The following is a 14543-nucleotide window of genomic DNA, read 5'->3' as shown; positions in this document are numbered from 1 at the left end:
ATCCAGTCCCACAATTGTTCTTCTGGGGACTCTTGTTGGTCATAATGAAATGAAGTCTCTCTGTGTTTCTGTCCTTTCACACCACAAACTCAAAACTCAAGTCTGAAAGTTGTTACGCGTTTGGTTGCATGTGCAGAAAGACATTTGCAGTCAGTGTGAGCCAAAGGAACTGTGCAGGTGTGCTGCCTTGCTTAAACACACTCAGTAGGTCAGTGGATGTTGCAGGGATTAGGAGAGAAACATGATAGTGGAAAGTCGGGAGCATCTGGAGCAAGAGCATGATGATGGCAGTCTTCTCAGCTGAGAGAAAAGAAATTGTGTACCAGCAATCAGAATAGGAGTGCAGCCTAAAGCATATCCTTTATCACAGTGCTGGAAAAGGCTCAGCACTCTCTCATGGCCAAAGGAAACTTTTTTTAGGTGTGTTGATTTTGTGCTTAAAATGAAGTTTCCATTTGGCCCAGAGTGTTGCTTCTTCTCCATCAGGTTGTTCCCTCAGGTAACAACGTGCATGGCACCAGTTAACCTACAGGTGTCTCAGCTTTTGTTTTGGTGGTGTGGATGCAGGAATCCATAGCTGGAGATTTTCAGGGGGACGCAGGGGACGCATAGCCCTCACAATTAATACATGAAAGCAGCAGAGGACTTTTACTTTGACAAAATTAAAATCGATGCAGAGAAGGGACAAAATCAACAGAATGCAGGAAATTAAGTGCTTGATGCTCAAAATTTCCAGCGGAGGACACCCCCAAACACCCGTTTCATATGTATCTGCCCCAGTGTTGAAACAAAACCTACGCCCTTGCAGGAATCCTGTAGTTCAGATGTAAGAAATAAGGAAGATTAAGGACAAAGATGCATCAAAGGTCTCGTATCAGCCAGATTTAAACCCAAGACATCACACTTTGAGCATTTAAACAATTTTGTATTTGTCACTTTCAACACATTTCCAAATAAGAGCTCAAATCCAGCAGTTTTAAAGAAAAAACACAAATTTTTAAAGCTGATTTAGAAAGGTTTTCCCACATTATTCGAACTGATCAATTATAATTTTTAACATAAATAATTGAACACATGGGTGGATCATAAGACAGTGGGCCCCTGGACACAAATATGCAAAGAGCCCCACCACCTCTCCGACATAAGAGCAAGACACAGACTTTTCTGGTGATTTTGCTTCTCTCTTTAGTCATTATGCATCTTTTGTGTCTCTTTGTGGTCGTTTTGAGTCTTCCTGATTGGTACGAGCTAATTTGACATTTGACATTTTTCAAGTGAAGGCCCCCTGACACTTTGGGCCCCACTCAGTTATCCATCTTTGCTTGAAGGTAATTTAAATAGATGCAGTACATCGTCTTTATTGTGTCAATGGGAAGTTTGTTTGCACAACCTGCACATGTCTCACATGGAAAACATACACATGCATGCTTATACCCACCTACCAACCACAGCAGACACTTAAGAAAAGTCACAGGTGTGATAACATTAAAAACATTCTATGTCGGTGAGCTGGTCCCAGGGTCTTTGTGTTGTGCATGCTGACTCACTGTCATGGTTTACTGGACACTTAAGAGAACTGAGTCATGGGTTGCTAAATTTGTTTCACCTGGGCTTTTCCTGCTATGACAAGTCAAAATGCCTGCTGTGAAACTGTCTGTGCTCATACTTATAGTCACATTTGCTCACACAGTATACACTCAGGTATATATATCTCATGTAATTACATACACATTAAGATGTATGTTTTTGTATGGTTGTTTTAATTTGCTGTTGCTCCTGCAGAGCTCATTAAAAATGTTGAAATGACATGTTTTGACAATGTTGTGCCAGTGTCACAGCATGATGTTTTACAGTGAGTTTCCTCAGCCAGGGGCCACTCAGTTAATGCAAAACAGGGTCATTACTGGCATATGAAACAGTTACAGATCCATAATAAATGATTTTTGCTTTGGGCATGAATTTACCTGTTTCATCTGCGTGCTACATGCTGTCCTCCAACTTTAGCTGGAATTACAATGAGTTGGCAGGTGGAGTGCCACTGAGAGTGCCAGGGGATGCTGCTCATGGCATTGTGACACCCATTTCAGCTGGAAAATCAGCGGAAACAGGAGCTGTGAACCATGATGCAGGGTCAGGGTGAGATGACTTGTGTGTTACAGTACTGCTCTTGCCATGCCTTGCAAACACAGCAGCACACCTGCATCACAAGATTCCCTCTTCATACTGTTAACTGTACCGCTTCTGATGACACTGTGCTGTGATGCAGGGGGTTGATATTCACTAAAAGCAGTAGGTGTGTGAATAAGAATATGTGAAGAAACTGGCTATTTTTAAAATGGTTGATTGGAATTTAAACAACAAGTGTGGATACTGGTGCATTTTTACTGTAATTAAATGTTATATTCATAAAGACACAAAAAGTAGCTGTGATTATTTCCCCAGTTACAACAGTATGATGCTGAGAATAGGTGAATACAGTTTTCTTTTGGAATATAATATATTAACATACAGTATGTGTGTTTGTTTTGTACATCTATTCAGTAAAGAGACTTTAGCTCCACGTTATGTAAGTTGTCCTTGACAGACATTCTCTCCAGTCCAGCAATAAGCACATGGAGTAGGATTCAATGAAAGCATTGTTAAACCATTCGCTGCTGGGGCATTTCCCTTTCATACCGTGGAACTGTCATATTGTCCTGAGGATTGAATTGCATGAACTGAAACATGAGGGGGGTTTTTTTTCCACCATTTAAACTTGTTGGTTTAAATGGATTGTTTAATTTTTTTTTCATCTGGTATTCAAATAATTTTTGACCTTGGCATTTGAGTTACAAGAAGCTCCAACTTGTGGTTTGTTATATGACGTTGGCCATAAAATAAACACATAATGAGAAAGGACAGAGCTGAGACAGATTTGATCCAAAAGTGTTTCCACATTGGCGTAAAGTCTCACCAAGCATGTTTTTGATTTGCAGTAATCAGACTTAATATGAAACATGCCGCTTTCCCTGCAATTTACAATTATTTGGCAAAGGCAGTGACAAAATGTCACTGATGTTTCAGTGTCAATTAAATGAAAAAAAAAACTGTTAGGTAGGGATAGCTCTTAATCTATCAGTCTATCAATAATGATAATAAGATATCAGAATAAAATCAATAACTTAAGAAAACCACAAGTGCTGCCTCAAACAGCTATGTTGCAAATGTGAAAATAATTACATCCACAGCAAATGGATCGCAGATGGGCCATCAGATTCCTTTACATAGGTGGTGTAAGACTGCTGATACTGCCTGGTGTTAACTCTTATATATGCCCCGTTCTGGACAGCCTATACTGAAGGTAAATGGTAAATGGACCTGCACTTGTGTTGCACCTTTGTATTCTTCTGACCATTCAAAGCGCTTTTTACAGTATGAGTCACATTCACACACACATTTGTACACACTGGTGGCTGAGGCTACCGTACAAGGTGCCACCTGCCACCTTTTTTAACACACTCACACCGATGGAACAGCCCTCAAGAGCAATTTGGGGTTTAGAATCTTGAACTGGGGAGCTGGGGATCAAACCGCTAATCTTTCTATTAGTGGACAACCTGCTCTACCTTCTGAGCCACAACCACCCCAATTTCATTAAAAAACAACAACAACAGTTTAAAAACATTTTAAATCAGTTTAGATTTGGAAAATCTTTGGATTATTGGGCTTATATCTTCATGTATTATGTATACTAAGAGTTCAAGTAGGCTAATAATCACTATACCTACCAGGCCCTAAAAATAAAAAAAATATTGGTTTGTTTTATGACTATTATTCATCCCTGGAGTGTTATAATATCTTACAGTTTTGTTTTAAGGCAAATATGTTGGCAGACAATGCATTATTTTGACTATAATGTATTATGTAATAGCTTGATTAGTGATGGATTGGTATAGTTTGGGATTGGGGGTAGGGCTAGACAAGCATGATACTTCTTCCCATTCATTTTCGGACATGGAATGTTGATTTATGGTTCTTATTGTAGGTTTGTTAATTTAATGGGGGGTTTTTTAAATGTTTTTTTTCTACGGTATATATATATTTTTTAATGCTTGAATTAATGAATCAAATCAAACTATCAAACTATCAAATGTAATTTAGCGATATTGTTTTTAATGAACTTATTTAATGTCTTAAACAGATTTAAACATAAGAAAACAATTATTTTTCATTGCTTTAAAGCATACTGTGTAATATACCTTGAAAATACAGACAGGATTTTGGTGAGTTAATATTTGTATACATTCACAACCATAGAGACTTTTAGAAGAATAATAATTGACGCGCTTGCTATTTCCACACAGTCGCTTCCAGCGGTGGACAGTAACGGCAGGTGTGAACCAGCTATAAAATTTTATATTTCACTAAGCTAAAGTTACGTTTCGTAAATATTATGTTTGCCGAATGAAACACTGGTAACTAAAGTTTATAAATTAATTGTGTCTTGCTCTGGCAGTGTGCAACTTCGACAAAAAACATGGGAATGTGTAAATGTCTAGATTTTTTAACGGGTTTCAGCCGGAAGTGCTCTCCATATAACGGGGCGTATCAGCATTCGCAACCATACGTCATTACGTTTTTACGACGACGTAACATATTACGTGATTCAAGATGGCGGCCCGCTGTGACAGGTCGTGTGTTGTGAAACTTGGCTAGTTATTCCCTCAATGACAGTTTATTAGATCTGTTAGGACAGAAAACTGTACATTTTAATAATTAATACAAATGCGACACTGTTGAGGAACACGTCACAACGTTTGAATCTGGTGATACAGTCTAAAGATGGTGGCAGGTACCTGAATTGCACTTTGAACAGCTGTCTCAAACATCACCCTCAGAGAGAAAATGTTTCCAGCTACATGGGCACGACTGTCCTGCAAGGCTTGGTCCAGCCGAGGACGGAGGGCCCTGAGTCTGTTCTCCAGTTCAGGACCCTCAAACTGGACCAAAGTGGTCTCGGACGCGGAGAAGATCGTCGGGTATCCCACCTCCTTCATGAGTCTCCGCTGCCTGCTCAGTGATGAACTCAGTAATGTTGCCTTGCACGTCAGGAAGCTGATCGGGACCCAGCACCCTTTACTCAACACTGCAAGGTAACACGCTGAAATGAACTTGGTTTCTTGGTGCTTTCTTCTGCATGAAGTAAACGCCAAACCAAACTCCATTGAAAAATCAATCAAAATAACACAACTCTCTCTGTCTGCAAAGATTAAAAGAGAGATCATGAATTTTTAAAAGAGGTTTCAGATTATCATTTGAATCACTTTATTTCGGCATGATTATAATACACCAGCTACCTTTCCTCTTAGTTAATATTTCTTCTTAACCTAGAGGGAGACTGTCTTGTGATTGCCTGAGGAATAAAACCATTGGCAGGTATAACAAGGACAAACAGGACATAAAACTTAATATCAAAATTCATGAGTGCAATGTTCCATTTTTACCAGAGCTGACTCTAGATTGTGCCTCTTATGCAATCATAATTTTTGCTAATGAGAATTTTGCACTCGTGATTGCAAACAAATCATTGATCAGCCAAGTCAAACTTAGGAATGTGACCCAGCAGGTTGTGTGCAGCACAGCACCCCTATCATAGTGAGCTGATATTTATGTTGTGTCTTTTAAGACCCAAACACAAACATAAACACACTTGATCCCGAAGGCAGATGCAGTTAAAGTATCACCTTTCATCATTCCATAGGCATGTGGGTAAACAACAGTTGATTTTAGTCAATATATCAATACATTTTTTCAGTCAAGCAGCACTGCCATTGTCAGTGATTGGTGTCTCTTATGATAGGTATCAGATGTATTGTTTTTGTGATAACCATTAAAAAATGAGTCTACGTGCTCACTCTAGGTTTTAGCACATCGTAGATCCTGGCATTTGTTTCCTCACAGCATCATGTCAGTGGGGTTGTAGGCACACTGGTTTCAAGGTATACTGTGATATAAAAGGTGGTGTTTATCACATTGTGTACTTGTTTATCTATGATATTCAACCAATAATAACATTTCCATTTTCATGTGACGGTCATTCTGACTGATTATAACATAAATTCTGTAATACTGTGATACCATGAAACCACAAAATTTTCTGGGACGGTTATTGTACTGTGGAAATCTCATATTGTTGCAACCCTACATATCAGCAACATATTCAAAAACAGCTATTGTTGTATGTTGTACAAAAATGATGAGCTATTTTACCTTATAAATCATGCTTTATTCCTATCACAACAAACTTTACCATTTAACACCAGCCCTCATAGACAGTATCTGAAATATAATGGAGTCAAGGACTCTCCTGATTTTAGATTTTAAACCACATTCCTCTTGTTGTGTCCTTAGAGATTATTGTTTCCTTAGCTTTGATATGTACGCTCTCACTAGACTGGTGAAGCACTTAAAGGTTGAGTCTGCAATTATGGAGAAATACTGTTGATATTTCAAACAAATGCGCTCCTCCAGGCAGTGCTCCTTCAGAGGATCTAGCCCTTTATAAATAGGAATTGTGCAAATTTGCAGGAAAGCCCAATCAGTCTTTTTTCAGCATTGGCAGTATAAAAACAACATCGGGGAGTGCAGCAAAATGCCGCCTACCTACTTTTGTTTATACAGAATGCGCCTTTTTCGGGGCAAAGGGGGGCGTGAGCAAGTAACAAAATGTGTAGATCAGTGTGTGACGTAAACAGTGACGGAGGGAAGCCGCGGCTGGTCAGTCCTCCGGCGATTCTCTCGTAAGTCGGCCCGTTCTTCACCGATCCCGTCATCTGACTTTTAATGACCTCTTTGTTTGCGAGGGCAAGGAGGGCGCGCAATGCCTTGTCTCCCCAGTTGCTCATCTTTACAGTGTCTGTCAGGTTTGCGTTTCCCTCTTGCTACTAGCTGCTCACTAATTCCTGCTATCAGCTGTTTCCTGTTTATCCACTGCCAGTGGGTCGCACGTGCGGCATCATCAACAGCTCCTCCCACAAGTCTTCAACAGCCCCTCCCGTTGCAGAAGGCCACCTCGGTCTGTTTAAACTAAAAGGGTTCCACCAATATGACTACCCTACGAGGCGGAAAATTCGGTACCTCGGATCAACTCGCCAATTCGGCTCTGTGTGTCTAAATGCTCGCAGCTTGCCGGCAAAACGGCCCAACATTCGCGAAAAATCTGGCAGTGTAAAAGGGACTTCTGTTTCACCGTCCCTGCTCCCACTACCTGCACACAGAGTAGACAACAAGCAGATTGTAAGGAGATGGTCGCTGAATCTGAGAAAAAGTGTATTGGATTAGAATCGTAGACTCCACCTTTAATCACTCAGAACAGAGCCCACAGATTTGAAAGCACTCTGGTGTCTTTCCTTCAAAGGGGATACACAAATTGCAAGTATGCCGGGAGAAAAGCCCTTTTGATCCCAGCTGAGTGCACCAGATGTGTAAAGCCAGCCGCTCTCTGGCTCTCTTTTCATTTTCATTTCATTGCATAGAATGATGTGCCAATCCAACACCCTGTGTCAGTCCAGTGTTAGTCACAGATATTTAACATTCAACTGTTTGATGTTAGGAAAAAAGTTACAGTTGCGTATAAAATATTAAAGGCACCCTGCTGAGTTTTCTTTCACTCCATGTTGAATGCATTTCCTTCCCCATAAAACATTTACAAAGCCAATATTTTTACGGAATTTGAATCCAGAATTGTGAACATCCATGTTTAGCCTGCAGACTTCTTCTTCCCTACCTTTGTTGGAGCATTGCTGCGTATCTTGGCGTGTTACCACCACCTGTTGATCAGTGGAATAGTGTGGATCCATTGCCAGGTGTATGTATGCGAATGTGGAAGTAGTGTTGACACCATTTACTTGAGTAAACTGTAACTAGTTAAAGCCATTTATTCAACATACTACTGAAGTGAAAGTACAAAAGTATTAACAGTACAGTCTACTTAAAATATCAAAAGCAAAAGAACTAGTATATTGTTATCACATTATGATACTGACATTGTCTATGTAAGAACAATTTTATTTTTGCAGTGAGTAATTCCTAGCAATGATCACATGACCCACTAAAAGTGTGCGGTGGTGTATTTATCTGGAGAGACTCTGCCCTCTGCCTGTGTTTTCTTAGGGCGCATTCACACCAGGATAGTCCGGGGGACTCAGTTTGATTAGGCGGGGAATGCCGAAAAATTTCACACCTTCATTTGGTTCGGTTCACTTTCACACTGCACCTTTTAAAGTGGACCAAACCGCCTGGACAACGTCACACAGTTATAACAGCTGCTCGTTTGGGGGCGGTATTGCCCAAAATGACCACTGACCAAGAAGAAAAAAAGCATGAGGAAGAAGAAAACCTGGCTCATTGATTGGCCAGGACCGAAAACGGAAATCCATCCCCTTCAGCCGGCTTGGTCACCACAAAAACAATGGAGCAACGCCAAATTTATACAGTCTTGGGGTTTCTGTTTTTACTTTGGTGTTCAAACCTAATTGTATTTTCACAAGAAGCTGCCCAGTCTGAGCAGCAGGTGAGGCAGCGAGTGGTTCGCGCTGTTGGCTTTGTTTTTTTTCTACCCAAAATACACTGTCCTCTACGTCAATTCCTCTCTTTGGTTTACTTCCTCTCTTTGGTTCGCTGGATAGTCTGTTTGCATTTCCGACTGTAAGCGTACCGCACCAGGGTTCACTTGCAAGTGAACCGAGACCCCCAGTTTCAAGTGGACCAGGGTTTCCATTGTTCACACCACTCCAAACAAACCGATCTATCCGTGACAGTGGACCAGGGTTCATTTAAAGCGGACCAAATGGTGCCAGTGTGAACGCGTCCTTATTTCCTTCTTATTTTGCTGTGTTCGGGACGTTCCTGTGCACACATGTAGTTGAGGTCGAGACTTTATAAAAAGTTAGTGACCAGGTGCTAGACCGTAGCAGCACGAATCCCAGAGGAAGATATGAAAATTGTGGACACAACGTAAAAAAAAAAAGCAAATACAGCAAGGCAAAACACCAAACGGATGGACAACTGAGGGGTCAGACCTCTTCAAAGGGTCACAACATAAATCTGAGGGTGCATGAGAAGATTAATGGAAGATGACAGAGGGGAAAAAAAATCTTAAAAAACAAGTTGTTGTTTTTGTGTTTGTTTTTTACCTTTCTCTGATATTTATTTTGTATAACATTGTGTATCTTGTATAGTTTATGTTTTTAAAATGTAAAACATTAATCTAAAAAGTAACTACCTACATTTCCCTCTGAAATGTAGTTAAGTAGAAGTTTAAAGTATCATAAAATGGAAATACTGGAGTACCTCAAAACTGTACCTAAGTACAGTACTTGAGTAGAAAATACTCCCTCGAGACAGAAACAAAGTCAGGCTGATAACAATTAGATAAATATGACAGTATGTCAATCAAACAACATACGGTACATACTAACAAGGAGAGTGGCGCCACTAAGCTACTTACTGAAATTGCAAGAGTGTCTTTGTACAGAATTTGGTCTGTTACAATTTTGAATAAAAGGAGTAGAAGCAAAGTCATGTATTGGTTTGTCCTCGCTTGAATGCGTCACTTTCAGAGACAAACTCAAAGAAAGATTGAGCAAATTGACACAACTAAACTTAAACTATGCAAGTGTGAGTGTAAAACCATTCCCAGTTTTGTCAATAAATCCTGTTTTTTCTCTGCATGATTTCTCCTGTAAATGAGGGCCAAAGACATGACAGCTTGCTGAGTCACACTCACTTCTGGGGTGTAGATCATTCTGATAAGATGTTCCTAGACAGACCCTTGTGCCTACCAGGCACGTGTTTTTATAGCCAGTATTTAGATGTTATTTGTGTTGCAACTGCAAAGCCACAGTTGTGTACTGACGAAGGAGGAGCTGGAACAGGACACATAGTCCAAATATTATCCCATCACTTTGTCACAGGAGTTTCCGGAGCTTTTTTATGTTTTATCAAAGAAATCAGGAACTTGGAGAACCAAGGAAAGAAAGCAAGAAGAGAGAGTCCTCAAACTCAATCCCACCATGCAGACGGGTGTGTTGGAAATAGGAGCCCAAGGGTGTAATAACCTATACACCTAAATCTGATATGACAATCCATTTGGGTGTTGTAGCAGGGGGGCGGGGGTGGTTAGGGGGGGGAAGCAGACCTCTTGACAGTCTGACTCCTCACTGTCAGCTTGGGTTGGCTGGTTCGTATTTCCCACTGTGTCTCCGCCTTAGACGCGCAGCAGATAAAAATATCCACAATAGCAGACAGGCAGACCCTCGTGGAGTTGGGTTTCGGTTTTTCCTTTCCTTTCATTCTCAAAAACTGCAGCTCAGCTAACTTTGCCCCAAAGTCTGGAGTTACAGCGAGGGGACTGCGGCCCAGGAGAAGAAACTTAACTTGCTTTAAGGACAGTCCTTGAGAGTTTGACTTCGACTAGTGTTTCCTTCCAGTGATTTCTCACCTTTTCTTTTGCTTGATCTTCAATATCCTGATCAATACAATGACCGTTAAGATTAGTTTAAATGGTGCTTAACCAGCCTGCATATGTCAGCTACACTGTGGGCATGGATGATGAAATCAAGGATCCTATCCAGTGTGTGAAGACAAATGAAAATACTCTGTTTGAAATATCAATTTGCGTCTTTTCAGTTAGCAATTCAGTTAGCTCATTAAAATTTCTGCATCACAGTTCTCACAGTCTCCGAATTAGTTGTGATTTCACATGATCCTGCTCATACGTACACGTGTTAAACTCAAATTTAACCTCAGTAAATTAATGTAAAAACAGCCATCCAAAGTCAAACTTACAGTACAGTGTGGGAGAAAGGGTCAGCGATACTGAATTAGTACTTTGATGCCAAACCAAGTCAAGAAATATTACTTGCTGATGAAACAGAAGCACCTCCAACACTAAGCTTCATCAAGATATTAAAAGTCATTGTTGCCAGTGGACAGCCTTGACGTGTCTTTACAAAAGAATGTGTCCTCTTGCTTCACCATCTTTTTGATTTAAAGCCTTTGGAAATTTGATTTAAAATCTGCAACATTAACTTTGATTGTTGATAATTCAACCATTAGTACTTAGAGTTTAGGGGAAACCATCCATCTATGCACTATGGAGCAAAGTTTTTGATAAGCGGGTCCACTTTATGTTTGCAATGTGCACATGGAAGGATCATGTACATGCACAGGTGGATGATGTCATACACAATTCCAAGACATGGAAGAAGGAGACTGCTAGCATGTAAACATGGGTGTACTATAATACACACAATGCATTTTGGTGAGTAATACTGAATATTAACAAACTGGTGTTTGTTTACAAGAAAACTCCACAGGGCACCTTTAATTATTATTTGCGAGGAGAAAAAAAGAAATCAGCTAATCTGCTTCTTCAGAACTCTGTGGGTGTTGTTTGATCAGACTTGACTGACAGCGGTCCACTAACAGAAGCAAACACCTCCACAACTGCCATCAGACTCTGATTAAAATGTTGCTAAATCCCGATTGGTGCATGAAAGTGACATTACCCTGTTCCAACTTAACCCTGCCCAGTTCAAACCAGTGAGAAGAGCTTGGAGAAATGCACAAATTTTCTGAAGTGAAATGTAACTTTTGCAGAGCATTGTGTTTTGGATAAATAGCTGGTTGGATCACATTCTTTAAAACCAACTTCCTGTTTTTTTGGGACTTTCGCAAAGTGTACTCAAGACACGAGACACATTCCCACACCATAGAAAACCACCTGCTGTAGATCAGGCTTTATGGCATTGTGAGAATCAATGCATGGAAATTTTTCTAACCATATTTTCTAAACATATCATGATCCTAATCTATAGAAGTACCTGCTAAGTACAGAAGAGACAGATGCATTGCATAAATTCTATCCTTAGGAAAAGTGCAGGCACTTGGGCACATTCATTCATTCTTCCAATACTTCAGAGTAAAGAGGCAGACAGAGGATCAATATGCCACCACACAAGTGAGGTCATACATTTGCATGCATTATTTCCAGCCCCTGCATACGGCGGCTAAAGTTCCCGAATTCCTGCGCTGCAATTGCGGAGCAGAAGGCGTGGTGACCTGTTCACAACCCTTTAAAATGACAGCAGCCCATTTCTCTCTTTCCACTCCCTCTCTGCCTCTCTGTAGCCTCCACTATCTCTCGCTTTCCACATCATCCTCGCCCCACCCCTTTGCGGGAGGGCGGTTGTGATTGATTGATGTATGCTGGTGTGGGTAGTGACATAAATATTAATCATCTGCCACCCTCAGGCCACTGGTTTAACTGGACTCCCCAAGAGGAGAGCAGCTTCATAATTTTTGCTCTCAAGATGTTTTCTGTTCAGCGGCGGATGCTTTTGCATTCATCAGCGCACCAGGCTGGTCTCTATTTTCCAATTGAGTAAAAATTTAGAGTGACCATAAATAAATCTCATGAGCTGCGATGAAAGACAGCTCTCCATAATGTCAGCTGTATCGTAAATTTTGGGGGGGGGGGGGGGGGGGCAGCAAGGTGTTTTATGTTTTTTTGGGAAGGAACAAAGCTCCTGGGTATGTGCGTTTTTTTTCCCTTTCAGCACCAGGGCGCTGTGAATCACCAGTGTATTTCTTCTGTCATCTTTTCTGGCATTCTCATTTCTGTCTGGCCTCTATTCCCTCCATCTCTCTCCGTCCCCTCCCTCTCTTCATGCTTTATCTCCCACATCCACTCTGTCTCGGGTTCCTCCACCTCCCCCTGTGGTGCAGGGGTGGGTCAGAGAGGGTGGGGGTGGAGGTGGGGGCTTCGGGCTGGCGGTGGGTTGGTGAGGCCGGTGTCTGGGCATCGAGCGGAGGGGGGCGTGGTTGCTTGTCTGCCTCGGAGCCCCTAACGAGAGCGTGATTCATGGCACAAGGGGCTCCCATAGGGACAGGATTAGAGGTGCTCTGTCTAACCGCTCCCCAGAGAGAGTAAAAAGATATTTAATCTGCCCACCACGCAGGCAGCTACCTCTGGGCTCCATGTTTGTGTGTGTGTGTGTGTGTGTTTTACTGTGTGTGTGATTTTGTGTGTGTCTGTGTGTTGCCCCCCCCCCCAAACCCAAAAGAAATATACAGTCCTGCAGCAAAACTGATTAATTATTTTCCCGTTATTTTTCTACCATGCAACAATCCGTTAACATTCTGTCGAACACTTTGCATTGTGTCATCAGTGTCATTGCCTTGTTTCATTCTTTGTTCAACAGACAGAAACTGGTCTATAATGAATAACCAGGACCTGAAGCCCATTTAGAAAAGATCACATAGCATCAAATTAATGTGCAGGACTAGTTTATAGATATTCTGTATATATTTTAAACTACTTTGTGTTTGAGTCAGCACTTTCTTTTTTCCTCACTGTGTCTTATAATTCTTTCAAACATGATTTTGGAACCAGAAGTAAGACAAACACATTTATAATCAGTGTTCTTATATTAAAGGTCCAGTGTGTAGGATTTAGTGGCATCTAGCGGTGAGGTTGCAGAACTAAAACTTCTTCCATGTACCAAGTGTGTAGGAGAACACGACGCAAAAAGGCAAATGGCCCTTTCTAGAGCCAGTGTTTGATTTGTCTATTCTGGGCTACTGTAGAAACAACATGGTGGACTCCATTAGAGAACCCACTTTGTATCTGGATATAAACTGCTAATTCTAAGGTAATGAAAACACAATTCATATTTTTAGGTAATTATAAATTAATGAAAACATAGTTAGGAATATTATATACAATTTCTGCCCATAGATGCCTCTAAATCTTTCACACTGGACCTTTTAAGGCCCAGACACGCCAAACCGACTTCAGAAAACCAGCGGCAACAAAAGCCAACTGTTGGGTCGCCTCATGTCACCTGTGTCTCGGCCGAAAATATACACATGAACACATGGCAAAGACTGCTGCCGATGGCCAACCAGCATATACGTTCTCCTCCTGCGTATGATGAAATACCCTTCCACACCAGCAGACGGCAGTAGTCTGTATGCATCAAAAGGGGAAACCGGAAGACCGTCTTAACGCTAGTTAGCCAGTTAGCACATTAACAACACAACTCAAACGTTGATAGAACAGAGCATATTTACCATTTGCCAATGAACAGTAACACAAACCATAAGGAAATGTGTCTGTTAAAGAGCTCAATGCGTAAAGGGAAATAATCTTACCTTATGTAATAAGTTTGTTTTGGACTCACTCCCTTTTGACTTTAGCTCTTTGTTTACTTACCTCACTTCTGTTTCTTTGCTTGTGTGTTAAGCTGGTCAGAGTAATTTTATTCATCAACAGTCTGTAAAAGAGAGGCAATGGTGTGGGATACACCGCACTGACTAGGGTGACATACGCTCACCGACAGCCCAACAGTGACTGACGGCTGATCGTCAACTTGGTGTGTCAGGGCCTTTAAAACAATTAATAAACAATGTATAGAAACACACAAAAGTAATCCCTCTCAATCATAACTTGTAGCCTACCAGAGCCTACCAGAGCCCTCAGCCTGTATTTTATTATTTTC

At 41.1% G+C, this 14543-nt stretch overlaps 1 protein-coding gene across 1 annotated transcript in view; it reads left to right on the top strand.

Moving 5' to 3' along the window:
• The first annotated feature begins 4637 nt into the window (after window positions 1–4637).
• Window positions 4638–14543, top strand: part of pdss2 (prenyl (decaprenyl) diphosphate synthase, subunit 2) — a 36684-nt gene continuing 26778 nt past the window's right edge. Inside the window, exon 1 of the mRNA XM_050061293.1 lies at window positions 4638–5132. Within this exon, the coding sequence (XP_049917250.1) occupies window positions 4885–5132 (248 nt within the window). The 5' untranslated portion in view covers window positions 4638–4884. The remainder of the gene's footprint in view (window positions 5133–14543) is intronic.

This window comes from Epinephelus moara, chromosome 14, assembly GCF_006386435.1.
Source record: "Epinephelus moara isolate mb chromosome 14, YSFRI_EMoa_1.0, whole genome shotgun sequence".
Lineage (NCBI taxonomy): Eukaryota > Metazoa > Chordata > Actinopteri > Perciformes > Serranidae > Epinephelus > Epinephelus moara.
Note: the sequence above shows the minus strand (reverse complement) of the source record. Positions and strands in the feature narration are given on the sequence as shown.